This window comes from Vidua chalybeata, chromosome 12 (assembly GCF_026979565.1).
Source record: "Vidua chalybeata isolate OUT-0048 chromosome 12, bVidCha1 merged haplotype, whole genome shotgun sequence".
Lineage (NCBI taxonomy): Eukaryota > Metazoa > Chordata > Aves > Passeriformes > Viduidae > Vidua > Vidua chalybeata.
In genome coordinates, this window is record NC_071541.1 from 18,672,145 (window position 1) to 18,700,049 (window position 27,905).

General features: G+C 51.0%; 2 protein-coding genes and 1 long non-coding RNA gene across 4 annotated transcripts; all 3 read right to left on the reverse strand.

The window, feature by feature from the left end:
• Positions 1 to 8,409: 8,409 nt before the first annotated feature.
• LOC128794370 (PHD finger protein 7-like) lies at positions 8,410 to 15,607 on the reverse strand. Its single transcript, XM_053954155.1, has 16 exons — positions 15,186 to 15,607; positions 14,765 to 14,856; positions 14,578 to 14,679; positions 14,175 to 14,299; positions 13,936 to 14,098; positions 13,743 to 13,849; positions 13,448 to 13,561; positions 13,190 to 13,308; positions 12,075 to 13,036; positions 11,448 to 11,722; positions 10,653 to 10,963; positions 10,426 to 10,556; positions 9,904 to 9,974; positions 9,610 to 9,697; positions 8,821 to 8,903; positions 8,410 to 8,602 (listed from the first exon to the last, which is right to left on the reverse strand). The coding sequence occupies exons 1-9, from the start codon at positions 15,226 to 15,228 to the stop codon at positions 12,120 to 12,122; spliced, it is 1,782 nt and encodes a 593-aa protein (XP_053810130.1). The 5' UTR covers positions 15,229 to 15,607; the 3' UTR covers positions 8,410 to 8,602; positions 8,821 to 8,903; positions 9,610 to 9,697; positions 9,904 to 9,974; positions 10,426 to 10,556; positions 10,653 to 10,963; positions 11,448 to 11,722; positions 12,075 to 12,119.
• Positions 15,608 to 19,479: 3,872 nt separating this feature from the next.
• On the reverse strand, positions 19,480 to 23,398 carry LOC128794135 (uncharacterized). 2 transcript variants are annotated; one of them, XR_008433004.1, is made up of 8 exons: positions 23,145 to 23,398; positions 22,518 to 22,792; positions 21,723 to 22,033; positions 21,496 to 21,626; positions 20,974 to 21,044; positions 20,680 to 20,767; positions 19,891 to 19,973; positions 19,480 to 19,672 (listed from the first exon to the last, which is right to left on the reverse strand). It is a non-coding gene; the product is annotated as an uncharacterized LOC128794135 (long non-coding RNA). The 2 variants fall into 2 exon arrangements; XR_008433005.1 differs by lacking the exon at positions 21,723 to 22,033.
• A 32-nt stretch (positions 23,399 to 23,430) lies between these two features.
• On the reverse strand, positions 23,431 to 27,443 carry LOC128794306 (PHD finger protein 7-like). Its single transcript, XM_053954059.1, has 10 exons — positions 26,256 to 27,443; positions 25,835 to 25,926; positions 25,648 to 25,749; positions 25,245 to 25,369; positions 25,006 to 25,168; positions 24,813 to 24,919; positions 24,518 to 24,631; positions 24,260 to 24,378; positions 23,499 to 24,106; positions 23,431 to 23,457 (listed from the first exon to the last, which is right to left on the reverse strand). Exons 1-10 carry the CDS (start codon positions 26,296 to 26,298, stop codon positions 23,431 to 23,433), a joined length of 1,500 nt encoding a protein of 499 aa, XP_053810034.1. The 5' UTR covers positions 26,299 to 27,443.
• Between the last annotated feature and the right edge of the window lie 462 nt (positions 27,444 to 27,905).

A 27,905-nucleotide genomic window follows, 5' to 3' on the forward strand; every position in this document is an offset into this window, starting at 1 on the left:
GTAGGTGTTACCACTTCCTCAGGAACCTGTGACTCAGGCGACGTTTAAATGCCATGACATCACCAGCTCCCCCTTGGAACTGCTGCTTTCCTCAACAGGGCTCCTGGCTTTGCTTTTAGTACTCCCAGCTCTGCTTTGAGGTTTTCTGTGTGTGGGGGGGGGGGGGGGGGATGAAGGGATTTCATTCCTTGAGGCTGCCCTACCATTCCCAGGATCCACATTTTAGCCTTTTGAATTGCTGAAATTGCCAATGTGGCTTCAAATGGGAGATCCATATTTATACACCAGCTGTTTATGAATGAAGTCATTGTAATCAGGCCTTAGTAGAGGTTCTGCTGTTGAAAACTGGGTTTAATTCCCTCCTGGTCTGGAGAAGGGAGCAGATGAGGGGAGGAAAAGGTCTGAGCATGGGTTTCCAGCATTATTTTGGAAGCAATGCAAACAAAAGGTGTCTTTTCACTCTTTTCCCACTGCTGGGCAGTGAAGGGACACCCAGCAGTGTGTACTGCACGGGGGATTGCAGAGTTTCCTGCAGGGGGGATTGCAGAGTTCCTCCCCCAGCACAGCTCAGTGTGGGTGCTTGGCTGGGTGAGGAGCAGCTCTGGGGCAGAGCAGGGTGTCCCCAGAGGCAGTGGTGGCAGCAGGAAGGCCTAGGGCAGGTGGGCACAGCTGTGCAGCTGTTTCCTTCCTGGCCAGCAGCCCCTGGCCACGTCACTGTCACTGTCACTGTCACTGTCACTGTCACTGTCACTGTCACTGCAGCAGGACCTGCTGGGGAGCTGCAGAGCACTCAGGGCAGGAATGCTGGCCATGGCAGGAATGTGTGCCCAGGTCATGGATCCAGGCAGCTCCTGGGCAGCTCAGGGGCTGGGCTGCTTCTTGTGGTGCACAGCATCCCTGTGTTTGGCCTGTGGTGTGAGCAGCAGCAGCTTTGGAGCCTGGCAGAGCTCTGCAGCAGAGCTTTGGGGTGGCTCTGCCTGGGGGTTCTCACTGGGCAGGAAGAGCCTCTGTGGTGGCATTTAAAGCAAAACCTAAAGGGAGGTGGGGTCAGGGCTTGCTCCAGGTCCTGGTCTTTCTCCCAGTGATGTCAGAATCTGGCACTATTACGACTTAAAGTTATTTTTCAGGTGACCTGTTAGACCAAAGTTCTTTTAAAAAGGGTCTGTATCTCTTCTGCATCTATTTCTACTTTTTCTGATTTTTTTTTATATTCATCTTACCTTCCTAAAGTTGCTGTTGAGTTGCCCTTGGGTCCTTTATTTTCTAAATTACCCTATAAATTACTTTTAACAAAAAGCTCTCACTCAAGTCCCACCCAGAGGACAGATCCTATTGCTATATCCAGTGATTTCTCACTTTTGGCACCAAGTTGGGGACACTGAGATGCAGGTGGTGTGAATGTGATCACATCACAATTATTTGGTTACACACAAAGGCAATTTTCCTCTAATTAAAACATTTGCTGTTGCTTGTCTCTTGCATGCATTTAGCCACTATTTGTGATTTTTCCTTGGGCAGCACTTGGGATGACTGAGCTGTAAATTCTGCCCTATGAACTCAGTCGAGTTTAGCAACACTACAAAGTTAAGCCAGGGGTTTTTTAGCCCTGCTTTGCAAGGCAGGGATGGAGCATCTTTGCCCTGTGGCTGGACAGGTCCTGGTTTCATTTCCAGCCATGGTGGGATCTGTGCATTTCTTTTCCTGTGGATAGTATTTGGAAATGTCATTAAGAGATTCAGTGAGATAACTTCAAGAAAGTAATTCCTAAAAGTCCTGTGGGAGCAGAGAAGAACAAAATACCTGTTGATGTGAGATACTGGAGAAGAATGGGACTGAAATGTCACTGGGGTGTCAGGAGGGGCTGACACTCAGGACATGGGGACGTGCAGCACAGCACATTTCAGACTCTGACCAAAGCACTTCTTCTAAATTATTCCGTTGCTTTAGCTGTAGGTGATTTCAGACATTCTCTAAGCCAAGGTGTCACAGTTTGGAGTTTAATGTCATTAATTCCTGGGCTTTTTGCAAACACTGCTATTTAAAGCACCTTTGTGCCCTCTGTGACTGCGCAGCCGTGGGAAGGTGGTGGAGGCAGACCTCCCTGGGCTGTGTGAGGCCAGGGAAAGGCCCTGAGTTCTGAGCTGGTTCAGAGGAGACTGCAGTGAGGCAGAGCAAGACCAAGCTCCATGGAGGCAGCTGGGCAAGAGAGTGAATAGTGCAGATTCTGGGGTGATGCAGCTCTGCCTCCCCTCTGACGCTGCTGCTGCCTTGCAGCTGAATTTGGACAACTGCTCCAGGAGTGGTTCCTGGAATTCCTGGAATCCAATTTTTGGATGCCTAGCTTGGCATGCTCTTTGATGGTGTTTTAAACTGGGTTTCAAAGTTCTGAGAGAAGTCTGATGTCAAATGTAAAGACAATCTGACCCTAAGCACGTATTTTTAAAAGTTGTGTGTGTGAAAGAGGATTAAATAAATCTGCACTTAACTTCTAACTGCTCTCTGTTTCAGTTTGGCTCTTTCCTGCAGGTGTGTTCTGGGCACAGGATGGGCACTGGGCTTTGTGGAACAAATCAGCTGAAATAGAGGAGTCACCAAAGAGCTTTGCTGTTCTTGTGGAAAACAAACAACAGGAAGGGAAATGTTTTTTGAATGCTCTTTTTTAAAAGGAGTGTCTGGTTTTGAGGCTCATGGTATTTGTTCCCCATCCCAGTGCCAGGAGCTTGGCTTTGTCTCAGTGATCCCAGAGGGATTCAAACCCACACTCAGCTGGAATTGGGGTCCAAGAGCTCAGCAAATGTAAAATGCTGAGAGAGGCAGGGAATGGTGCCTGTGTCCTCCCAGGCCTGCACTGACATCTCGAGCTCTGTGCCCAGGAACCAAAGCTTTGGATTAATTTGGTGTGCCTTGACTTTGGTAATGGAACAGAATGAAGAAGCAAGTAAGAATTGGGCTTGGGTTTTTTTTTATAATAGTTCTTAATTAACAAGCATTTCTCAATCCTGATCATATATTATAAATATACTTCAGAGGAGAGAAGAAATGGGGGGTTTGTTCACTTCCTGAGTGAGCTACAGAGCAGTGTTCATGAACTCAGTACAAAGTGTAAATAAGTTGCTGTGACCTGTAATTTGTTGGGCTCTACAGTGGTGTTACTGATATTTTTGTGTTTTACAAACCTTTCCCAGTGTTGTCATTGGCTTTTTTCCCCAGTTAAACTTTTCACTAAAAAAAAAAAAAGTACAAAACTTCCATTATGAGAGAAGAGCAAATGAACTGAAAACTCCTTTGAAAGCTTCACCCACTGCCCCAAATCTCTGCTGTAGTGAAGCTCCAGCAATTCTTTTGTCCTTCCACGTTAATGTTTTCCTTCCCTCCCTTATTGCAGCTCTAGATGAGAGATAAGAAGAGGAACCTGGAGGAGAGGCAGGAAAAGCAGCTGGCTGAAGCCAGGGCTGCCCCAGTTTGGAGCTTTCCCAGCACAGGTATTGCCACTGGTTTGGGGGGCTCCAGTTCATCCCCCTGGCTGCTGACAGCTTTGGCACATCCCTTTTTCTGCCCAGCCTTTGTCTCTGGGGAGTTCTCCTGAGGCTCAGCATCCATTCTTTTTCTTTTGCGGGGCCCCCACACTGTTGTGGGGTTTCCAGATTTTGTGGAACTACAGGGAGCTGTGGCTGTGAGGCTTCCAAGGGTCCCAGGCAGCTCTCACCCCTCTGTGGCATAATTGAAGTGCTGTTTCTCTCTTGTCACCCAGCTCCTCTGGTGCTCTCAGGAAGGGCAGGAATGCTGTTCTGAATTTGTACCTAGAGAGCAATTAAAGCAACAGATTTGCTTGAGCAGACTCCCCACCCACAAGCTGAACAAATAAGTGCAAATCTGGAAGGTTCACTTGTGATTTTGTAGCTCAGTGAGCAATCCCTGTGCTACCCAAACACCATCCTGTGTGGGAGCTCTTGCTCTGCTTGGGTTTGAGGTTGGAGTGGAGCTGATTCCCACTTTGGGAATGCAGAGCTCAGCAGTGGAGGTTTCCTGAGGGGAGAATCTTTGCTTTTCACCAGTCTGGGTAAATTGCAGCTTTCTCAACTCTCAAAATATTGCTGCTCTCCCAGCACTGGGGTTTTGTTGTTTTGTGTTCCTCCAATTCCCAAGGATCTGTTTTCTTTTTTCTCTAATTTCAAAATGAACCCATCTGTTTTGTGTCTGTGTCAAAAAGACTTGAAAATGTGAAGCTAAATGCCTCAAGAACAGAATTAACTCCAAACGTCATTATTCAGAATAACCTGATTTTAATTTCGCTCCTGAAAAATTGGAGTGAAATCTCTTCTGAGTGTTGGGAGTGCACAACACAGTGGTGAGATATCCTTTTGTCGTGGTTTGACATGGAAGTGAATTTTTTCAAGAAGTTGACTCAAACCAATCAGTGGTCAGGTTTAGATATTAGCACCTGGAGTAACCACTGAAGGTATAGACACGCTTCTGAGAACACAGGGGGTTAAAAGCAAGAACTCCCAGGGGAACTGTCTCTTTAGTTCCAGTCCTCAGAGAGTGCAGACTCTCCCCTGCCCAGCCACGGGCTGGGTGCGGGAGGGGAAGCCACACGGCCTTGTCCAGGTAGGCCGAGGGGCTGAGGGTCTGGAACCGAGCCAGCTCCTGCGGACAGAAGGGTAGAGAAGTGGAGATGCCTTTGTTTCCACCCCCCACCAGAGGGAAAGAGACAGGGAGCCTGGCGGCACCTGGAAATTTGCCAGCAGAAGAGAAAGTGAAGGGGGAGGGGAAGATGCCCAGTGTGGGAGTTGGGAGTTCTGGGCAGAGACTTCAACCGTCTGGGGAGTCTGAACTTTTAACCCTATCCTAAAACAGGAAAGCTTTGTAAAATATTACTCCTCCTCGATTTATAGTAAAACAGAAACAGTCCAAGACCTAAAATGTTAAAAGAAGAAATTTTTAATTGAAAAGAGATAATAGAGTAGCTTTTAACTAAACTTTTCTAGTTAACCATAAACTAAACCAAATTCTCCTACAATAGACATTGCATTTTAAGAAGATGCACTAGTAAACAAAAAAAAAAAACCTGCTTCAGCAACCACCAGCACAGGAATGGCAAGAACAGAAAAGAACTAAAGAAGAAATAGTGATGCCCTCTGTCTTCAGGAAGAAGATGATCTCTGTTCTTGGACCTTTGGCCACAGGGGAAAATGGGGGGGACTGTAGTCCCAAGATGAGAAGCTGAACTGTTGTCTCTTTTAGTCCGTAGCAAAGCATCCTTAAAAAAACCCTATAAGCAGTCTATCCATGCATAGTAATAAAAGCACTGTAACATAGAAAAAGAAAGTGTCATACTAACAAATTTTCTCCGGGCAGTTACCATGTATAACATGGAAACACAGGAAGTAACAACTGTCTTTCCTGGGGGATCTATAGTACAAAAGAGACTCTTCTCTCCCTTGATAAACTAAATATTGATTATCTAAAGGGTAACAACTTAATCAAGAATCCCAAGTGATGTCTCACTGTAGTTATTTTGAAAATTAAGTGAAAAGAAAAGTGGTTTAGAAAGTCTTCATCCTAGATTGAGTGTGTACATCTTATACAGTAATCATAGTTTAATAAAGTTTTTTTTTTTTTTCATTTGTTATTAAACTTGGGCCTGCTCTGCTCTGTTCCTATTAACATCTCACAACATTTCTGTTGGGAAGGTGTATTTTCATAAAAGCACTAGCATTGCGCCAGTGTCAAACCATAACACACACAAAAAAAAAAAAAAAAAAAAAACCCAAACCCTGCTGCAAACATTGAATTGACACAAAAAGCATATTCCTCTTCAGAAACACAGGCTAACACTTTGGACCAATGTTTTTTCCTATTAGATCTTTGAAAGGATTTCCAAAGTAACATTGGCAACTTCTTCAAGGAACAAACAGGAAATGCTTCTGACCTGGAAAAGTAGATTTATTGATTTGCTTTCACTTTCCTTTTGGAATCCTTACGCTTTGCCTGGCATTCCAGAAAATCATGAAAATCCAACATAATATTAGAGGAAGTTTCTGAATTCAGAGTTTTTCTCGAGGACTTTCTTTACATACGTACAAGGAAGTGTGCCTGTAACATACAGAGATGCAGTGGTTTCCCTGACTGGCCATCACAAGATGACGTTATACACTCCTCTATACTAAAAAACTTCTGTTGCCTGGGAATTACAAAGCTTCAAGCACTTCTAGAGGCTTTCCCCTGTGCAACTTCACTAGGTCCCTCTCTGCTCAACTCTCAAGCCTGTCCAGGTCCTCAGTGAAAGGCAGCACAGCCGTGTGGTTCATCAGCCCCTGCTCCCGCTTCTGTCCCATCAGCAAACGTGCTGAGGGAGCGCTCCGTCCCTTCTGCCGGGTCACTGGGGAATAAGGCAAACTAGACTGGCCCCAGCACGGCCCCCTGAGCTCGCAGCTATCTGAGTTTGGAGCTCCACTGTCCACTTCTCTACGCCGCTGTCCCTGAGCTGCCCCACGACCGTGATATGGGAGGCCGGGACAAAGCCTCGCTGAAGTCCCGGCTGACAACAGCCACTGCTCTCCCCTCACAAACCCAGCCAGCCAGTGCAGCAGAGGTGGCTGTGAGATTGGCCAAGCATGGTTTTCTGTCGCTGCAGAGATGGACACAAGGCATACACATACACCTGTGCAGTGACAACAATGGCCTAGTCTTTATTACAAATTGTTCTCAAGATTTATACCCCTAAAAAAGTCTGATCCTAAGGCACTAGTTACATCCAAACAGCTCATTCTATGCAATGGACAAAGCAATAGCTTATTGTATTTTATTGGTACAAAGCATTTAACGTCAATAATTCACTGGCAAGAGTTTGCCAGAAATTATTAAGGCACGTACGCTGCTGACTAAGGCACGTATCCTCTAACTACAAGTAACTCTGATGTGTTTTTCAGTTTCCATGCTAACGGCCTTGCTTTCTTCCTTGCCATGGATAAACTTGTATTTTATTCATTTCTTCTTCTGCAAACTCAGTCGTTTGCCCTGCAGGACAGCAGCTAAGCCCATCCAGAGTTTTCCCTTCCTGTTATTCCACACTCTTAGAGATGACATCCAGGAGGAGATATTCTGTCACTTTCTGGGGATGGAGCTGAGGCGGATGGGCCTGCAGTTTCCTGGCTGCTTCTTAGTGCCCTTTTGGAAGACTGGCAAGATGCTGGCTTTCCTCCACTGCTCACGCCTCTCTCTGAGGGTATCACCATCCCTGACCTGCTGGCAGAGCGCCCTGTGCCAGAGGCAGGAGCAGAGATTTCCCTTGGCCCCAAAAGGGAACGCTGGGCTCAGGCCGTGTGTCAGTGCGACCTGACAACGGGAGGAGAAGGCTGGGCCGGACGCTGCTGCCCAGGGACCAGAGGGGCCCCACACCTCGGGATCTGGGCCTGTGCTGCAAACTCCCCACACTCTTCTTTCTCCCACAGAGAGAGGACCCGCACCTGGAGGAGGCCATGGGTGCTCCGGCTCAGGGAGTCACCACTGACAGCTGCCATCCCTCACAGCAAGCAGGAGGGCCCTGGTGCCAGGGAGCCAGGTGAGGGCAAAGCCGCCCTCCCACGGCCTGGCCCAGGGGCTCTTGTGGCAGGCAATGTGGGGCCCAGGGCAGAGGCAGGGGGAGGCAGGAGCTGCTCAGCCATGCCGTGGCTGGGAGCCTCCTTCCTCCCCAAGCGGGGCCCAGCTGGGCCAGGGGCAGCTCCTGGGACACCCGTGCCCGCAATGGCCCCTGCTCTCCAAGGCCTCCAGCCCTGCCCATCAGCCAGGCAGGCAGGCAGGGACAGAGCAGCCCTTGGGGCCGATGCTGCTGCAGGCAAAGAGCCCCGCAGAGGTGCCCATGCCCGCTGCCATTGGCTCTGTGCCCTGCAGCCTGCAGGCTGTGTCACCGTGCAGAGGCTGACCCCTGTGCTTCCCCAGGCCCTGGCAACAGCTCCCGTGCTGCCCAGGGCACCCACGGGCGCTGCTGGGGCCTCACACCAACCAGAACCAGCTGGGGTGTGACAGCTCTGCTGCTCTGGGCACGGCTCTCGGGCAAAGCCCTCGCGTGTCCCTGGGCTGGGGGCAGTGCCCAGGTCGGGCTTGGCAGAGCCCGTCCGCTCCTGGAGGGCTGGGGGCACTGCTCTGCTCCGGCCCGGGTCTGGGGGGCCTCTGGTATTCCTGCTTGCCCTTCCAGCCGCCAGGGATGAGCCGGAGCTCAATGGCCCCAGCCTGGCCGGACAGTCAGGACTGGAGCCTTCCCGTGGCTCCCCAGCACCCAAGACCATCAGCCCCAGCTCGGAAACACTGCCTAACAGGCTTTGCCAATCTTTTTTCCTGTTAGACCCTTGAAGGCATTTTGAAAGTAACATTGCTTGGCAACTTCTTCAAGGAACAAAAGTGACACGCTTCTAATCAGTAAAAGGTTTATTGGTTTCTTTGTACTTTCTATCTGGTATCCTTATGCTTCCTTCAGCATTCCGGAAAATAATGAAAATCTAACAAATTCTTCGGAGAAGGTTCTGAATCCACTGTTAGGAGAAGTCTCTAAATTCACTCTTTCTCTTAAATCCATTCTTGACATATAGTTAAGTAGCTGCTCCTGTAACAGACAAAGATCTAGTGATTTCCCTGACTGGACAACACAACATGATGTTATACACACCGGTACACTAAAACACTTTTGTTCCCGGGGAGTTACAAAGTTGCAGGCTCTTCTCGAGGCCCTGAATTAATTCTGCACGCCCATTCATACCTCCATTTCCTCCCCGTGCTCAGCTTTCACCTAGAGTTCCCAGGGAACAGATCTTACATACTCACCTCAAGCAATAATCTACGTCTGTCTTCCCAACTCTCTTTCTCTTCACTGAGCTCTGCTGATCTACAAAATAACTTTGGGCCCTCTGCACAAAACAAAGAACCAATTAATAGGCTTAAACACTTTGGATTGTGCTGCTGCTTCTAACAATGATGGACAACACAGCAATAATGTTCTTCAGAAGTCAATTCTTCCCATCCTTCCTGTTCGCTTGCCCCCCACCAGACGTTGGCTCCAACAGAAATCTTCCCTACTGCAGCCTGGTGTACGAAGAACCATGAAAGGCAGCAGCAGTTTTCCTCAACGTGCTGCAATCTAAATTGCACTGAAGTAGCAGCTGTTTCATTAGGAGCTCAGCACCAGGATCGCACTTCTTCCCCCAGAATTGAGGCCTGCTAAGGACTGAGCTCTCCGTTTTAACACGCTCTGTAAATCAGACAGGCTGGAAGATTGCTGGGCACTAACTGTGTGAACACAGCAATACGTTTCAGCAGCGTCATCGAATCAGTCTCGAGAAACGCACATCATTTAAGCCTGTCTGAAGATTCCATTCTACAAAACATATAACAAGCAATCGTTTTGCTGGCCGTTGCAATTTTGGGGGACTCTCTATGTTTCCTTTGGTTGTTGTTTTCTTTGTTTCTAAATACAAAATTCACTGGATTCAGAAGAGAAAACCCCAGACTCATTAGGACGAAGAACCACAGGGACATATGTGGCTGACAAGAACACTCAACATTCCTAATGGTAAGCCCAGAAAGACAGGAAAAAGTTAAAGATGATATAAATACCTGAAAGGATCCAAAATATCTAGGTAAACTGTCAAGTGGCTAATGTTTTGGTAAGCTCTAAAAGTCCAGATTCCTATTAGGCAATTACCTGAAAGAAAAGAAAGCCAGAAATCTTCTTGGCCTTTATTTTACCAGGACTTTCTCACGGGATTCTACCACAACTTTGACCACAAGTAAGGATGCCGAATTTTGACTAGAAAACATTCATAAGCAGGCAGCATTTTTTCCTCCTCACAGAATTCCAGAAACAGTTTTTAAAAAAATACAAAAGGGGGTAAAGAAATTCTGTCGTACCTCTTGGGCGTTCATCATCTTTGGAGAAAAAGAAAACTCCAGCACTCCCTGTGCGTGGTAAAGAAAGAAACCTAGACAAGTAGAAAGGGATTTTAGCATCCTAAATTGTACTATCAAATCCCACAAAGACAAGTTAAAACTGTAGTGCTTCAGAGAAAGCATTGGTGTACATTGAAAAGCTTTATTCCCCAGTAAGCAAATAGAGCCTTCTATTAAAAAAATAAACCACTTCTTAAAAGAAAACTGACTGTGTCTTTGGCTTTTGGCCAAACTCAGTTTGGAGTTGGTCAAACCAAAATGACCCAGTTAATTTCTTGTGCTCAACATCTCTCTCTTCATATTCAACTTCACATCACGTGGGCTGCTGGGCATTTTGACTCTGGGCAGCACAAATGGTTTTCCAAGATGACTTTCATTGCTCAGAGGTGTGCAATGTCAGTTTCCCATTTCCTGAGCGCTGCTATTAATATTCCCACACCATCCAACTACTACAGCCAAGTAGACAACAAATAGAAACGGAACTTGCATTTCTTGGTCCTTTTCAATTTCTCACGTCTCAGGCTCATCAGCACCCTCAGAACGGCTGTCTTGGAAACGTGAAGCCTCCTGCCATGTGACTTTTACCGGCTTTATTGTTCCAAGTCCGCAAGGCTCTGCAATAACAGCACCAAAAAAGAAACAAAGCCGCCAAAACCAGATTATTCCTCCACTTGTCAGGAAAAGCTCCTCCTTTCAAGACAAATATTTACAGTGGAGAAGACAGATTTAGGAAGGACAGAATCTGCTCCTGCCTGATTTTCTGAGCTACATCTCTGCTCCAGGATTTTCCAGTTTGTTCTAGGGATCTCTTCTGTATTCATAAGCATTTATCATTGCATTCAGAAGACACTGAATTCCTTCTGAATTCAGCACAAGTGTGGGAGGCTGGTTGCTTTGTCTTGTTGCATTGGTTTCTTTTTTTTAATATTTGGCATAACTGCACACAGTTTCTCTTCTCTCCTTGAGGACTGTGACTCGATTTAGTGTTGTTTCATCTTCTTTTCACAAGGCCTCATTTTATCTACGGTAAGAACACCCCAGTGATCATGTGTCATTCCGTTTCCTTTTTCTAAAGGTCCAAGAATACAATTCAGTAACAAACAGAATGTTCAACTCCAGGATTTAGCTCCTCCCTCTACATTAACACAAATTTCCTTTAAAATCTTGTTGGGTTCTATGAAACTTGGTAAGACTGGTGTGTCACCTTTCTCCCTGTTTGAGAAATTCAGGGCATGACAACAAGCTTTTTCACCACTCAGCAAAAACCGCAATGCCTTCTCAAAGCATGCCTTTCAGAATGCCTGAGATGCAAGCATGAGTTACCTCTCATTAATCCACCACAGCCTCGGCAAGCAGAAATTAAGATCAAAATGCTTCTGCCTAATTACTGACTTCTGCTGCTGAAAACCCCCTGCATCCTGACGACCTTTACACCATATTGCCCTACAGTGCCTGCCAGAAGCTCTTCCCTAGAAATGGCACCGTTAGAAGGGTTCTGCTGTTACCTTCTTTGATGCACAAGTCCTCTGTGTCTCCAAAGAAGGAAAACTTGAAAGCACTCGGCTCCTGAGCTGCGTCGTTCTCAGGCAAAGGTCCCAAATGGTCATCTGGGGCAGAGTCCTGCACGTCCTCTTTGTCCCAGGGTATTTCCACAGTCTTTTCTGGTTTGTTCTTTCAAGGTCCAAGCAAGTTTTTTAAATCAGCAGCAATACAGCAATCGATTTCTTCAGGCATTTGAGGCAGTGTGTCACTCTCTTCTCTCTTCTTCCTTTTGGCTTTACTGAAATGAGATTGTTCAAGGATAGCAACACAGCACACGTCCTTTTCAAAGACAGCTTCGCTGAGAGCCACCTGGCTCTGAATGTCTCCCTAACCGTATCCAAGCCCATCAAGGAGTGGTTCCTTTTCAAGGGTAAGCAGTGGGGAAACATCTGAGGTTGGAGTCGAAGGGCAAGAACAAGAGTCCTTTTTCATTCGCTACGTCCTTAAGAGACTTTTCACTCAATACATGGCAAGACAGAAATCAAGGTATTTAGCATAAGACCACTTTCCTGCCAGTAGAAATGCCAAGAGCTAATATGGTTTTCTCACAGACCTGCAAATCTCAAGGTCCCTGCACTGACCGCTCTTACCTTCACTTCCGGCGGCGAACAGATGGAAAGAAAGAAAAGATGACACTACGTGCTGCTGTTGGAGGTCCCAGTTGAGGCCCGACGTCGCTGGCAGGAGCGGTTGCTCCTGCGGGACACCCCTGACGGTGCCCCACTGCGCCTGGGCCTCTGAGCCCTTGCTGCTGTCCTGCTGCTCCTGTCCTGGCGACTCCTGGACAGGACAGGTTGATTCGAGGCCCGGCGCTGCAGGCGGGAGCGGCTGCGTCTGGGGGATGTCCCTGACGACGTCTCCCTTGGCCTGGGCCTCTCAGCGCTTGATGTTGTCCTGTGGCTCCTGTCACGGCGACTCCTGGACCGGGCAGGCGGACGCTGGGCCTGACCTTGCTGGCGGGAGCGGCTGCGTCTGGGGGATGTCCCTGACGACGTCTCCCTTGGCCTGGGCCTCTCAGTCCTTGGTCTTGTCCGGCTGCTCCTGTCACAGGGACTCCTGGACCGGACAGGCGGACTCTGGGCCTGACCTTGCTGGCGGGCGCGGCTGCGTCTGGGGGATGCCCGTGAAGGTGTCTCCCTTGGCCTGGGCCTCTCAGTCCTTGTGGTTGTCCTGCTGCTCCTGTCACAGGGACTCCTCGATCGGACAGGTCCATCTGGGGCCCGACCTTGCTGGCGAGAGCGGGTTGGCCTGCAGCCGGGCCCAGCACGTCTGGAATGGACCCTGTCCTCAGGGTCAGACGAGGTGCTGTACGTTGAGCTTGATGTGCTGGGGTTGCTGGTGTCCAGTGAAGAAGACAGCAGAGACTGCAGCCATACTGTGTGCTGGTGGCTGCTGCTGGGCTCCGCAGATGGAGACTGGGGATCCAGCCCCGATGGCACCAGGGTGCTGGAGCTGGGGCTGATGGCCTCAGGTGCTGAGGAGCCATCAGCAGGCTCCAGTCCTGACTGTCTGGTCAGGCTGGGGCCACTGAGCTCTAACTCAACCCTGGAAGCTGTAAGGCCAAGCAGCAATGTCAAAGACCACCCAGGCCCGAGGCAAGCCAGGCCAGAGCAGAACCCCCAGCCCTTCAGGAGCAGACGGGCTCTGCCAAGCCCAGCCTGGGCACTGTCCCCAGCCCAGGGGCACCGGCTGCTTTGCCTCCTACCCGTTCCGACACCAGCACAGCTGTCACACTCCCAGCTCTCTATGCGGTTTGTCAGGCCAGAGCAGCGCCTGTGGGTGCCCTCAGCAGCGCAGGAGGAGCACAGGAGCAGCTCCCAGGGCCTGGGGAGGCAAACGGGCTCGTGGACAACGTGTCCACAGCACAGGATTGTCCAGACAAATTCTTCTCTTTCTTTCCCCTGTGAGCCCTTGAAGTGACACACGTATCCTGCAGAGCCTCAGGTGCAGCTCCCCAGCTTACCCCTCTTCCTCTGCGTCCTCCCTGCCTCCCGGGTAAAGGCAATCCCTGGCAGTGCACCTGCTGTGCCTCTCTCCTAGATCCGCAAAGGCATAGTTGTCCTCCCATGCTGGGTCTCTGATGGAGAAAGGAAAAGCTGATGAGTTTCTGATGTCCTGCCCTCATGGAGGTACAGGTTGTCCCCGCTCTTTCTCCAGCGCTTTTCCAAGTCCTGCGTGAAGCTGAAGCCCAGACTCACAGGGCACATAGCACAGCACTTGCACCTCCTGTCCTGTGAGCCAGGCAGAAGGACACCCACCTGAAGGGAATTCGGATCCCCATGGTGAACATTTCAACTGTGAATGCCGCCTTGTCTCTGCACAGGGGGCACTGGAAGGCTAAAGCACCAGCGCACATGGCCTGTCCCTGCAGGGCAAACAGAAGCAGGGTGAGCAAGGCCCTGCTGCTGCTGAGCACCTGCTGTGCCCCGGGGTGGAGGGGATGGCTCCTACCTGGATGCAGTCCCTGTGGAACCAGGCCCTTTTGCACGCTGGGCACACCAGGGTTCTGAAGGTCTTTCTATCCTCCACAGGCTCCATGCAGATGAGGCAATCGGTGCCCGGCTCTGGAGTCGCCTCCACGTCCTGCTCTGGACTGTGCTCAGGGCAGAAGGAGCTGGAGGAAAATGGATGGGCAAAGTGAGAAATGTTGGATCTTCTCCCAGGGGCGACCAGGAGTGGGGAGGAGGTACCTGTAATCTGGAATATACTGTGTGACACAGCCGCCCTCCTTGGCACAGGGCAGGTGGAACCATCTGTCACAGTCCTCCTTGCAACACTTGATGGTTGCCCCGCTCTGGCCACAGACGCAGCAGTGCTGGAAAGAGCCAAGCAGCCCCATCAGCAGCAGCCTCGGGGCCTCCCCAGGCAGCCCCACGGCTCCAGGCAGGGCGTAGGATGTGGCCACTGCTGGGTCTCAGCCCACAGAGCCGTCTGGCGGAGGAGGCTCCTGTGCCAGAGCCTCTGCGCAGCTGCTGGGAGCCAGACTTTGTCCCACAGCCGGCCGGAAGGGCAGGCCTTTCATTCCAAGTGTCTGGGCTCAGCTCTGGCAAACCTGGCCTGGCACAAATCTCCCTGCTCTTGTCAGGCTCTCACCTTTTGTGCCGCCTGCCGAACTGCAAATTGGATATCTCTAGGAAAAAATCCCACGAATCCAAGATAATCGTCGTCTCGACGAAAAAGCAGAGTGGCAAAGAACTGCAGCAAAGGGGATGAGCAGATGAGGAGAGAGAGGCAGGAACTGCCCATTGCAATGGTGGAGGGAGCGCCCGGAGCCACTCACCAGGCAGAACTCATGGGCACAGACCCCGCAGTCCTCCAGTTTGTCACCGCAGATGTCCCGGTCAGCCTCCGCACGGCGACACAGCATGCAGGCTGCAGGGCACAGAGCCAATGGCAGCGGGCATGAGCACCTCTGCGGGGCTCTTTGCCTGCAGCAGCATCGGCCCCAAGGGCTGCTCTGTCCCTGCCTGCCTGCCTGGCTGATGGGCAGGGCTGGAGGCCTTGGAGAGCAGGGGCCATTGCGGGCACGGGTGTCCCAGGAGCTGCCCCTGGCCCAGCTGGGCCCCGCTTGGGGAGGAAGGAGGCTCCCAGCCACGGCATGGCTGAGCAGCTCCTGCCTCCCCCTGCCTCTGCCCTGGGCCCCACATCGCCTGCCACAAGAGCCCCTGGGCCAGGCTGTGGGAGGGCGGCTTTGCCCTCACCTGGCTCCCTGTCACCAGGGCCCTCCTGCTTGCTGTGAGACATGGCAGCTGTCAGCGGTGAGTCCCTGTCCTGAAATGCCACCGTCTCCTCCAGGTGCTGGTCCTCTCTCTGTGGGAGAAAGAAGACTGGGGAGTTTGCAGCACAGGCCCAGAGCCACGAGGGCACCAGTCCCTGGTCAGCCCTGCGTGAGCCCTGCTCCTGTCCGCCTTCTCCTCCCGTCGTCACGTCGAGGAACACCGCAGTCTGCTCTGGTTGTTCCTCCGCTGATTCTGGGCAGGGAGAGGCAGGTGAGCCTGCAGCACAGGCCCAGATCCCGAGGTGTGGGGTCCCTCTGGTCCCTGGGCAGCAGCGTCCGGCCCTGCCTTCTCCTCCCGTTGCCAGGTCGCACTGACACACGGCCTGAGCCCAGCGTTCCCTTTTTTAGGGCCTTGGTCGCACGGGTCACAATGGCCACTCTGACATCAGCATCGTGCAGCCAAAATCGGGGCAGCCACAGCCTCAGGTCCCTGGCAACCACTCGAGGCGGCCCCCTTGGGAACCCAGGTTCTCAGATGGGTGCGAAGGTTTGGTCAGCAGGGAACCAGGCAGGGACTCCTGCAGCGAGTGCAGGGTCAAATGCCAGGCCCCGAGGCAACCATCGGGCACTGCTCTGCTGCTGCTCCTGGTGCTGCTCCTGCAACTTTCACACAGACACAGAGCTGCCTGCTCTGTCTCAACCCTGTTCAGCACTGGACAGCAGGACACAGTAAAATGTTGTCTTGGCTATATGATCGAATTATTTATTGTGGAAGAGAGACAGTCCGGGACCTGAGATGTTAGAAGAAGAAATTTTTAGGTGGGAGGAGATGATGGAGTGGCTTTTGGCTGGACTTTTCTTGTTGGCCATGGACTGAACCAGATTCTTCTGCAATTGAGACTGCATTTTGGGGGATGCAGTGGTGACCCAAAGAGACCTGCTTCAGCAACCACCAGCACAGGAATGGCAAGAACAGAGAAAAGCTGAGGAGGGAATGATGCCCTCTGTCTTCAGGAAGAAGATGATCTCTGTTCTTGGACCTTTGGCCCCAGGGGAAAATGGGGGGGACTGTAGTCCCAAGATGAGAAGCTGAACTGTTGTCTCTTTTAGTCCGTAGCAAAGCATCCTTAAAAAAACCCTATAAGCAGTCTATCCATGCATAGTAATAAAAGCACTGTAACATAGAAAAAGAAAGTGTCATACTAACAAATTTTCTCCGGGCAGTTACCATGTATAACATGGAAACACAGGAAGTAACAACTGTCTTTCCTGGGGGATCTATAGGACAAAAGAGACTCTTCTCTCCCTTGATAAACTAAATATTGATTATCTAAAGGGTAACAACTTAATCAAGAATCCCAAGTGATGTCTCACTGTAGTTATTTTAAAAATTAAGTGAAAAGAAAAGTGGTTTAGAAAGTCTTCATCCTAGATTGAGTGTGTACATCTTATACAGTAATCATAGTTTAATAAAGTTTTTTTTTTTTTTCATTTGTTATTAAACTTGGGCCTGCTCTGCTCTGTTCCTATTAACATCTCACAACATTTCTGTTGGGAAGGTGTATTTTCATAAAAGCACTAGCATTGCGCCAGTGTCAAACCATAACACACACAAAAAAAAAAAAAAAAAACCAACAAACCCTGCTGCAAACATTGAATTGACACAAAAAGCATATTCCTCTTCAGAAACACAGGCTAACACTTTGGACCAATGTTTTTTCCTATTAGATCTTTGAAAGGATTTCCAAAGTAACATTGGCAACTTCTTCAAGGAACAAACAGGAAATGCTTCTGACCTGGAAAAGTAGATTTATTGATTTGCTTTCACTTTCCTTTTGGAATCCTTACGCTTTGCCTGGCATTCCAGAAAATCATGAAAATCCAACATAATATTAGAGGAAGTTTCTGAATTCAGAGTTTTTCTCGAGGACTTTCTTTACATACGTACAAGGAAGTGTGCCTGTAACATACAGAGATGCAGTGGTTTCCCTGACTGGCCATCACAAGATGACGTTATACACTCCTCTATACTAAAAAACTTCTGTTGCCTGGGAATTACAAAGCTTCAAGCACTTCTAGAGGCTTTCCCCTGTGCAACTTCACTAGGTCCCTCTCTGCTCAACTCTCAAGCCTGTCCAGGTCCTCAGTGAAAGGCAGCACAGCCGTGTGGTTCATCAGCCCCTGCTCCCGCTTCTGTCCCATCAGCAAACGTGCTGAGGGAGCGCTCCGTCCCTTCTGCCGGGTCACTGGGGAATAAGGCAAACTAGACTGGCCCCAGCACGGCCCCCTGAGCTCGCAGCTATCTGAGTTTGGAGCTCCACTGTCCACTTCTCTACGCCGCTGTCCCTGAGCTGCCCCACGACCGTGATATGGGAGGCCGGGACAAAGCCTCGCTGAAGTCCCGGCTGACAACAGCCACTGCTCTCCCCTCACAAACCCAGCCAGCCAGTGCAGCAGAGGTGGCTGTGAGATTGGCCAAGCATGGTTTTCTGTCGCTGCAGAGATGGACACAAGGCATACACATACACCTGTGCAGTGATAACAATGGCCTAGTCTTTATTACAAATTGTTCTCAAGATTTATACCCCTAAAAAAGTCTGATCCTAAGGCACTAGTTACATCCAAACAGCTCATTCTATGCAATGGACAAAGCAATAGCTTATTGTATTTTATTGGTACAAAGCATTTAACGTCAATAATTCACTGGCAAGAGTTTGCCAGAAATTATTAAGGCACGTACGCTGCTGACTAAGGCACGTATCCTCTAACTACCAGTAACTCTGATGTGTTTTTCAGTTTCCATGCTAACGGCCTTGCTTTCTTCCTTGCCATGGATAAACTTGTATTTTATTCATTTCTTCTTCTGCAAACTCAGTCGTTTGCCCTGCAGGACAGCAGCTAAGCCCATCCAGAGTTTTCCCTTCCTGTTATTCCACACTCTTAGAGATGACATCCAGGAGGAGATATTCTGTCACTTTCTGGGGATGGAGCTGAGGCTGATGGGCCTGCAGTTTCCTGGCTGCTTCTTAGTGCCCTTTTGGAAGACTGGCAAGATGCTGGCGTTCCTCCACTGCTCACGCCTCTCTCTGAGGGTATCACCATCCCTGACCTGCTGGCAGAGCGCCCTGTGCCAGAGGCAGGAGCAGAGATTTCCCTTGGCCCCAAAAGGGAACGCTGGGCTCAGGCCGTGTGTCAGTGCGACCTGACAACGGGAGGAGAAGGCTGGGCCGGACGCTGCTGCCCAGGGACCAGAGGGACCCCACACCTCGGGATCTGGGCCTGTGCTGCAAACTCCCCACACTCTTCTTTCTCCCACAGAGAGAGGACCAGCACCTGGAGGAGGCCATGGGTGCTCCGGCTCAGGGAGTCACCACTGACAGCTGCCATGTCTCACAGCAAGCAGGAGGGCCCTGGTGCCAGGGAGCCAGGTGAGGGCAAAGCCGCCCTCCCACGGCCTGGCCCAGGGGCTCTTGTGGCAGGCGATGTGGGGCCCAGGGCAGAGGCAGGGGGAGGCAGGAGCTGCTCAGCCATGCCGTGGCTGGGAGCCTCCTTCCTCCCCAAGCGGGGCCCAGCTGGGCCAGGGGCAGCTCCTGGGACACCCGTGCCCGCAATGGCCCCTGCTCTCCAAGGCCTCCAGCCCTGCCCATCAGCCAGGCAGGCAGGCAGGGACAGAGCAGCCCTTGGGGCCGATGCTGCTGCAGGCAAAGAGCCCCGCAGAGGTGCCCATGCCCGCTGCCATTGGCTCTGTGCCCTGCAGCCTGCAGGCTGTGTCACCGTGCAGAGGCTGACCCCTGTGCTTCCCCAGGCCCTGGCAACAGCTCCTGTGCTGCCCAGGGCACCCACGGGCGCTGCTGGGGCCTCACACCAACCAGAACCAGCTGGGGTGTGACAGCTCTGCTGCTCTGGGCACGGCTCTCGGGCAAAGCCCTCGCGTGTCCCTGGGCTGGGGGCAGTGCCCAGGTCGGGCTTGGCAGAGCCCGTCCGCTCCTGGAGGGCTGGGGGCACTGCTCTGCTCCGGCCCGGCCGGGTCTGGGGGGCCTCTGGCATTCCTGCTTGCCCTTCCAGCCGCCAGGGATGAGCCGGAGCTCAATGGCCCCAGCCTGGCCGGACAGTCAGGACTGGAGCCTTCCCGTGGCTCCCCGGCACCCAAGACCATCAGCCCCAGCTCGGAAACACTGCCTAACAGGCTTTGCCAATCTTTTTTCCTGTTAGACCCTTGAAGGCATTTTGAAAGTAACATTGCTTGGCAACTTCTTCAAGGAACAAAAGTGACACGCTTCTAATCAGTAAAAGGTTTATTGGTTTCTTTGTACTTTCTATCTGGTATCCTTATGCTTCCTTCAGCATTCCGGAAAATAATGAAAATCTAACAAATTCTTTGGAGAAGGTTCTGAATCCACTGTTAGGAGAAGTCTCTAAATTCACTCTTTCTCTTAAATCCATTCTTGACATATAGTTAAGTAGCTGCTCCTGTAACAGACAAAGATCTAGTGATTTCCCTGACTGGACAACACAACATGATGTTATACACACCGGTACACTAAAACACTTTTGTTCCCGGGGAGTTACAAAGTTGCAGGCTCTTCTCGAGGCCCTGAATTAATTCTGCACGCCCATTCATACCTCCATTTCCTCCCCGTGCTCAGCTTTCACCTAGAGTTCCCAGGGAACAGATCTTACATACTCACCTCAAGCAATAATCTACGTCTGTCTTCCCAACTCTCTTTCTCTTCACTGAGCTCTGCTGATCTACAAAATAACTTTGGGCCCTCTGCACAAAACAAAGAACCAATTAATAGGCTTAAACACTTTGGATTGTGCTGCTGCTTCTAACAATGATGGACAACACAGCAATAATGTTCTTCAGAAGTCAATTCTTCCCATCCTTCCTGTTCGCTTGCCCCCCACCAGACGTTGGCTCCAACAGAAATCTTCCCTACTGCAGCCTGGTGTACGAAGAACCATGAAAGGCAGCAGCAGTTTTCCTCAACGTGCTGCAATCTAAATTGCACTGAAATAGCAGCTGTTTCATTAGGAGCTCAGCACCAGGATCGCACTTCTTCCCCCAGAATTGAGGCCTGCTAAGGACTGAGCTCTCCGTTTTAACACGCTCTGTAAATCAGACAGGCTGGAAGATTGCTGGGCACTAACTGTGTGAACACAGCAATACGTTTCAGCAGCGTCATCGAATCAGTCTCGAGAAACGCACATCATTTAAGCCTGTCTGAAGATTCCATTCTACAAAACATATAACAAGCAATCGTTTTGCTGGCCTTTGCAATTTTGGGGGACTCTCTATGTTTCCTTTGGTTGTTGTTTTCTTTGTTTCTAAATACAAAATTCACTGGATTCAGAAGAGAAAACCCCAGACTCATTAGGACGAAGAACCACAGGGACATATGTGGCTGACAAGAACACTCAACATTCCTAATGGTAAGCCCAGAAAGACAGGAAAAAGTTAAAGATGATATAAATACCTGAAAGGATCCAAAATATCTAGGTAAACTGTCAAGTGGCTAATGTTTTGGTAAGCTCTAAAAGTCCAGATTCCTATTAGGCAATTACCTGAAAGAAAAGAAAGCCAGAAATCTTCTTGGCCTTTATTTTACCAGGACTTTCTCACGGGATTCTACCACAACTTTGACCACAAGTAAGGATGCCGAATTTTGACTAGAAAACATTCATAAGCAGGCAGCATTTTTTCCTCCTCACAGAATTCCAGAAACAGTTTTTAAAAAAATACAAAAGGGGGTAAAGAAATTCTGTCGTACCTCTTGGGCGTTCATCATCTTTGGAGAAAAAGAAAACTCCAGCACTCCCTGTGCGTGGTAAAGAAAGAAACCTAGACAAGTACAAAGGGATTTTAGCATCCTAAATTGTACTATCAAATCCCACAAAGACAAGTTAAAACTGTAGTGCTTCAGAGAAAGCATTGGTATACATTGAAAAGCTTTATTCCCCAGTAAGCAAATAGAGCCTTCTATTAAAAAAATAAACCACTTCTTAAAAGAAAACTGACTGTGTCTTTGGCTTTTGGCCAAACTCAGTTTGGAGTTGGTCAAACCAAAATGACCCAGTTAATTTCTTGTGCTCAACATCTCTCTCTTCATATTCAACTTCACATCACGTGGGCTGCTGGGCATTTTGACTCTGGGCAGCACAAATGGTTTTCCAAGATGACTTTCATTGCTCAGAGGTGTGCAATGTCAGTTTCCCATTTCCTGAGCGCTGCTATTAATATTCCCACACCATCCAACTACTACAGCCAAGTAGACAACAAATAGAAACGGAACTTGCATTTCTTGGTCCTTTTCAATTTCTCACGTCTCAGGCTCATCAGCACCCTCAGAACGGCTGTCTTGGAAACGTGAAGCCTCCTGCCATGTGACTTTTACCGGCTTTATTGTTCCAAGTCCGCAAGGCTCTGCAATAACAGCACCAAAAAAGAAACAAAGCCGCCAAAACCAGATTATTCCTCCACTTGTCAGGAAAAGCTCCTCCTTTCAAGACAAATATTTACAGTGGAGAAGACAGATTTAGGAAGGACAGAATCTGCTCCTGCCTGATTTTCTGAGCTACATCTCTGCTCCAGGATTTTCCAGTTTGTTCTAGGGATCTCTTCTGTATTCATAAGCATTTATCATTGCATTCAGAAGACACTGAATTCCTTCTGAATTCAGCACAAGTGTGGGAGGCTGGTTGCTTTGTCTTGTTGCATTGGTTTCTTTTTTTTAATATTTGGCATAACTGCACACAGTTTCTCTTCTCTCCTTCAGGACTGTGACTCAATTTAATGTTGTTTCATCTTCTTTTCACAAGGCCTCATTTTATCTACGGTAAGAACACCCCAGTGATCATGTGTCATTCCGTTTCCTTTTTCTAAAGGTCCAAGAATACAATTCAGTAACAAACAGAATGTTCAACTCCAGGATTTAGCTCCTCCCTCTACATTAACACAAATTTCCTTTAAAATCTTGTTGGGTTCTATGAAACTTGGTAAGACTGGTGTGTCACCTTTCTCCCTGTTTGAGAAATTCAGGGCATGACAACAAGCTTTTTCACCACTCAGCAAAAACCGCAATGCCTTCTCAAAGCATGCCTTTCAGAATGCCTGAGATGCAAGCATGAGTTACCTCTCATTAATCCACCACAGCCTCGGCAAGCAGAAATTAAGATCAAAATGCTTCTGCCTAATTACTGACTTCTGCTGCTGAAAACCCCCTGCATCCTGACGACCTTTACACCATATTGCCCTACAGTGCCTGCCAGAAGCTCTTCCCTAGAAATGGCACCGTTAGAAGGGTTCTGCTGTTACCTTCTTTGATGCACAAGTCCTCTGTGTCTCCAAAGAAGGAAAACTTGAAAGCACTCGGCTCCTGAGCTGCGTCGTTCTCAGGCAAAGGTCCCAAATGGTCATCTGGGGCAGAGTCCTGCGCGTCCTCTTTGTCCCAGGGTATTTCCACAGTCTTTTCTGGTTTGTTCTTTCAAGGTCCAAGCAAGTTTTTTAAATCGGCAGCAATACAGCAATCGATTTCTTCAGGCATTTGAGGCAGTGTGTCACTCTCTTCTCTCTTCTTCCTTTTGGCTTTACTGAAATGAGATTGTTCAAGGATAGCAACACAGCACACATCCTTTTCAAAGACAGCTTCGCTGAGAGCCACCTGGCTCTGAATGTCTCCCTAACCGTATCCAAGCCCATCAAGGAGTGGTTCCTTTTCAAGGGTAAGCAGTGGGGAAACATCTGAGGTTGGAGTCGAAGGGCAAGAACAAGAGTCCTTTTTCATTCGCTACGTCCTTAAGAGACTTTTCACTCAATACATGGCAAGACAGAAATCAAGGTATTTAGCATAAGACCACTTTCCTGCCAGTAGAAATGCCAAGAGCTAATATGGTTTTCTCACAGACCTGCAAATCTCAAGGTCCCTGCACTGACCGCTCTTACCTTCACTTCCGGCGGCGAACAGATGGAAAGAAAGAAAAGATGACACTACGTGCTGCTGTTGGAGGTCCCAGTTGAGGCCCGACGTCGCAGACAGGAGCGGTTGCTCCTGCGGGACACCCCTGACGGTGCCCCACTGCGCCTGGGCCTCTGAGCCCTTGCTGCTGTCCTGCTGCTCCTGTCCTGGCGACTCCTGGACAGGACAGGTTGATTCGAGGCCCGGCGCTGCAGGCGGGAGCTGCTGCGTCTGGGGGATGTCCCTGACGACGTCTCCCTTGGCCTGGGCCTCTCAGCGCTTGATGTTGTCCTGTGGCTCCTGTCACAGCGACTCCTGGACCGGACAGGCGGACGCTGGGCCTGACCTTGCTGGTGGGAGCTGCTGCGTCCGGGGGATGTCCCTGACGACGTCTCCCTTGGCCTGGGCCTCTCAGTCCTTGGTCTTGTCCAGCTGCTCCTGTCACAGGGACTCCTGGACCGGACAGGCGGACTCTGGGCCTGACCTTGCTGGCGGGCGCGGCTGCATCCCGGGGATGCCTGTGAAGGTGTCTCCCTTGGCCTGGGCCTCTCAGTCCTTGTGGTTGTCCTGCTGCTCCTGTCACAGGGACTCCTCGATCGGACAGGTCCATCTGGGGCCCGACCTTGCTGGCGAGAGCGGGTTGGCCTGCAGCCGGGCCCAGCACGTCTGGAATGGACCCTGTCCTCAGGGTCAGACGAGGTGCTGTACGTTGAGCTTGATGTGCTGGGGTTGCTGTTGTCCAGTGAAGAAGACAGCAGAGACCGCAGCCATACTGTGTGCTGGTGGCTGCTGCTGGGCTCCGCAGATGGAGACTGGGGATCCAGCCCCGATGGCACCAGGGTGCTGGAGCTGGGGCTGATGGCCTCAGGTGCTGAGGAGCCATCAGCAGGCTCCAGTCCTGACTGTCTGGTCAGCCTGGGGCCACTGAGCTCTAACTCAACCCTGGAAGCTGTAAGGCCAAGCAGCAATGTCAAAGACCACCCAGGCCCGAGGCAAGCCAGGCCAGAGCAGAACCCCCAGCCCTTCAGGAGCAGACGGGCTCTGCCAAGCCCAGCCTGGGCACTGTCCCCAGCCCAGGGGCACCGGCTGCTTTGCCTCCTACCCGTTCCGACACCAGCACAGCTGTCACACTCCCAGCTCTCTATGCGGTTTGTCAGGCCAGAGCAGCGCCTGTGGGTGCCCTCAGCAGCGCAGGAGGAGCACAGGAGCAGCTCCCAGGGCCTGGGGAGGCAAACGGGCTCGTGGACAACGTGTCCACAGCACAGGATTGTCCAGACAAATTCTTCTCTTTCTTTCCCCTGTGAGCCCTTGAAGTGACACACGTATCCTGCAGAGCCTCAGGTGCAGCTCCCCAGCTTACCCCTCTTCCTCTGCGTCCTCCCTGCCTCCCGGGTAAAGGCAATCCCTGGCAGTGCACCTGCTGTGCCTCTCTCCTAGATCCGCAAAGGCATAGTTGTCCTCCCATGCTGGGTCTCTGATGGAGAAAGGAAAAGCTGATGAGTTTCTGATGTCCTGCCCTCATGGAGGTACAGGTTGTCCCCGCTCTTTCTCCAGCGCTTTTCCAAGTCCTGCGTGAAGCTGAAGCCCAGACTCACAGGGCACATAGCACAGCACTTGCACCTCCTGTCCTGTGAGCCAGGCAGAAGGACACCCACCTGAAGGGAATTCGGATCCCCATGGTGAACATTTCAACTGTGAATGCCGCCTTGTCTCTGCACAGGGGGCACTGGAAGGCTAAAGCACCAGCGCACATGGCCTGTCCCTGCAGGGCAAACAGAAGCAGGGTGAGCAAGGCCCTGCTGCTGCTGAGCACCTGCTGTGCCCCGGGGTGGAGGGGATGGCTCCTACCTGGATGCAGTCCCTGTGGAACCAGGCCCTTTTGCACGCTGGGCACACCAGGGTTCTGAAGGTCTTTCTATCCTCCACAGGCTCCATGCAGATGAGGCAATCGGTGCCCGGCTCTGGAGTCGCCTCCACGTCCTGCTCTGGACTGTGCTCAGGGCAGAAGGAGCTGGAGGAAAATGGATGGGCAAAGTGAGAAATGTTGGATCTTCTCCCAGGGGCGACCAGGAGTGGGGAGGAGGTACCTGTAATCTGGAATATACTGTGTGACACAGCCGCCCTCCTTGGCACAGGGCAGGTGGAACCATCTGTCACAGTCCTCCTTGCAACACTTGATGGTTGCCCCGCTCTGGCCACAGACGCAGCAGTGCTGGAAAGAGCCAAGCAGCCCCATCAGCAGCAGCCTCGGGGCCTCCCCAGGCAGCCCCACGGCTCCAGGCAGGGCGTAGGATGTGGCCACTGCTGGGTCTCAGCCCACAGAGCCGTCTGGCGGAGGAGGCTCCTGTGCCAGAGCCTCTGCGCAGCTGCTGGGAGCCAGACTTTGTCCCACAGCCGGCCGGAAGGGCAGGCCTTTCATTCCAAGTGTCTGGGCTCAGCTCTGGCAAACCTGGCCTGGCACAAATCTCCCTGCTCTTGTCAGGCTCTCACCTTTTGTGCCGCCTGCCGAACTGCAAATTGGATATCTCTAGGAAAAAATCCCACGAATCCAAGATAATCGTCGTCTCGACGAAAAAGCAGAGTGGCAAAGAACTGCAGCAAAGGGGATGAGCAGATGAGGAGAGAGAGGCAGGAACTGCCCATTGCAATGGTGGAGGGAGCGCCCGGAGCCACTCACCAGGCAGAACTCATGGGCACAGACCCCGCAGTCCTCCAGTTTGTCACCGCAGATGTCCCGGTCAGCCTCCGCACGGCGACACAGCATGCAGGCTGCAGGGCACAGAGCCAATGGCAGCGGGCATGAGCACCTCTGCGGGGCTCTTTGCCTGCAGCAGCATCGGCCCCAAGGGCTGCTCTGTCCCTGCCTGCCTGCCTGGCTGATGGGCAGGGCTGGAGGCCTTGGAGAGCAGGGGCCATTGCGGGCACGGGTGTCCCAGGAGCTGCCCCTGGCCCAGCTGGGCCCCACTTGGGGAGGAAGGAGGCTCCCAGCCACGGCATGGCTGAGCAGCTCCTGCCTCCCCCTGCCTCTGCCCTGGGCCCCACATCGCCTGCCACAAGAGCCCCTGGGCCAGGCTGTGGGAGGGCGGCTTTGCCCTCACCTGGCTCCCTGTCACCAGGGCCCTCCTGCTTGCTGTGAGACATGGCAGCTGTCAGCGGTGACTCCCTGTCCTGAAATGCCACCGTCTCCTCCAGGTGCTGGTCCTCTCTCTGTGGGAGAGAGAAGAGTGTGGGGAGTTTGCAGCACAGGCCCAGAGCCACGAGGGCACCAGTCCCTGGTCAGCCCTGCGTGAGCCCTGCTCCTGTCCGCCTTCTCCTCCCGTCGTCACGTCGAGGAACACCGCAGTCTGCTCTGGTTGTTCCTCCGCTGATTCTGGGCAGGGAGAGGCAGGTGAGCCTGCAGCACAGGCCCAGATCCCGAGGTGTGGGGTCCCTCTGGTCCCTGGGCAGCAGCGTCCGGCCCTGCCTTCTCCTCCCGTTGCCAGGTCGCACTGACACACGGCCTGAGCCCAGCGTTCCCTTTTTTAGGGCCTTGGTCGCACGGGTCACAATGGCCACTCTGACATCAGCATCGTGCAGCCAAAATCGGGGCAGCCACAGCCTCAGGTCCCTGGCAACCACTCGAGGCGGCCCCCTTGGGAACCCAGGTTCTCAGATGGGTGCGAAGGTTTGGTCAGCAGGGAACCAGGCAGGGACTCCTGCAGCGAGTGCAGGGTCAAATGCCAGGCCCCGAGGCAACCATCGGGCACTGCTCTGCTGCTGCTCCTGGTGCTGCTCCTGCAACTTTCACACAGACACAGAGCTGCCTGCTCTGTCTCAACCCTGTTCAGCACTGGACAGCAGGACACAGTAAAATGTTGTCTTGGCTATATGATCGAATTATTTATAGTGGAAGAGAGACAGTCCGGGACCTGAGATGTTAGAAGAAGAAATTTTTAGGTGGGAGGAGATGATGGAGTGGCTTTTGGCTGGACTTTTCTTGTTGGCCATGGACTGAACCAGATTCTTCTGCAATTGAGACTGCATTTTGGGGGATGCAGTGGTGACCCAAAGAGACCTGCTTCAGCAACCACCAGCACAGGAATGGCAAGAACAGAGAAAAGCTGAGGAGGGAATGATGCCCTCTGTCTTCAGGAAGAAGATGATCTCTGTTCTTGGACCTTTGGCCCCAGGGGAAAATGGGGGGGACTGTAGTCCCAAGATGAGAAGCTGAACTGTTGTCTCTTTTAGTCCGTAGCAAAGCATCCTTAAAAAAACCCTATAAGCAGTCTATCCATGCATAGTAATAAAAGCACTGTAACATAGAAAAAGAAAGTGTCATACTAACAAATTTTCTCCGGGCAGTTACCATGTATAACATGGAAACACAGGAAGTAACAACTGTCTTTCCTGGGGGATCTATAGTACAAAAGAGACTCTTCTCTCCCTTGATAAACTAAATATTGATTATCTAAAGGGTAACAACTTAATCAAGAATCCCAAGTGATGTCTCACTGTAGTTATTTTAAAAATTAAGTGAAAAGAAAAGTGGTTTAGAAAGTCTTCATCCTAGATTGAGTGTGTACATCTTATACAGTAATCATAGTTTAATAAAGTTTTTTTTTTTTTTCATTTGTTATTAAACTTGGGCCTGCTCTGCTCTGTTCCTATTAACATCTCACAACATTTCTGTTGGGAAGGTGTATTTTCATAAAAGCACTAGCATTGCGCCAGTGTCAAACCATAACACACACAAAAAAAAAAAAAAAAAC

Excerpts from the sequence above, each read along its gene's own strand:
- LOC128794370 (XM_053954155.1), bottom strand. The coding sequence starts at position 15,228 with ATGTCTCACAGCAAGCAGGAGGGCCCTGGTGACAGGGAGCCAG. Across the intron at positions 14,857-15,185 it reads CCCTGGTGACAGGGAGCCAG|CCTGCATGCTGTGTCGCCGT; the intron begins GTGAGGGCAAAG and ends TGTGCCCTGCAG. Across the intron at positions 13,037-13,189 it reads CTGTGCTGGTGTCGGAACGG|CTTCCAGGGTTGAGTTAGAG; the intron begins GTAGGAGGCAAA and ends TTGGCCTTACAG.
- LOC128794306 (XM_053954059.1), bottom strand. The coding sequence starts at position 26,298 with ATGTCTCACAGCAAGCAGGAGGGCCCTGGTGACAGGGAGCCAG. Across the intron at positions 25,169-25,244 it reads CAGTATATTCCAGATTACAG|CTCCTTCTGCCCTGAGCACA; the intron begins GTACCTCCTCCC and ends ATTTTCCTCCAG. Across the intron at positions 24,107-24,259 it reads CTGTGCTGGTGTCGGAACGG|CTTCCAGGGTTGAGTTAGAG; the intron begins GTAGGAGGCAAA and ends TTGGCCTTACAG.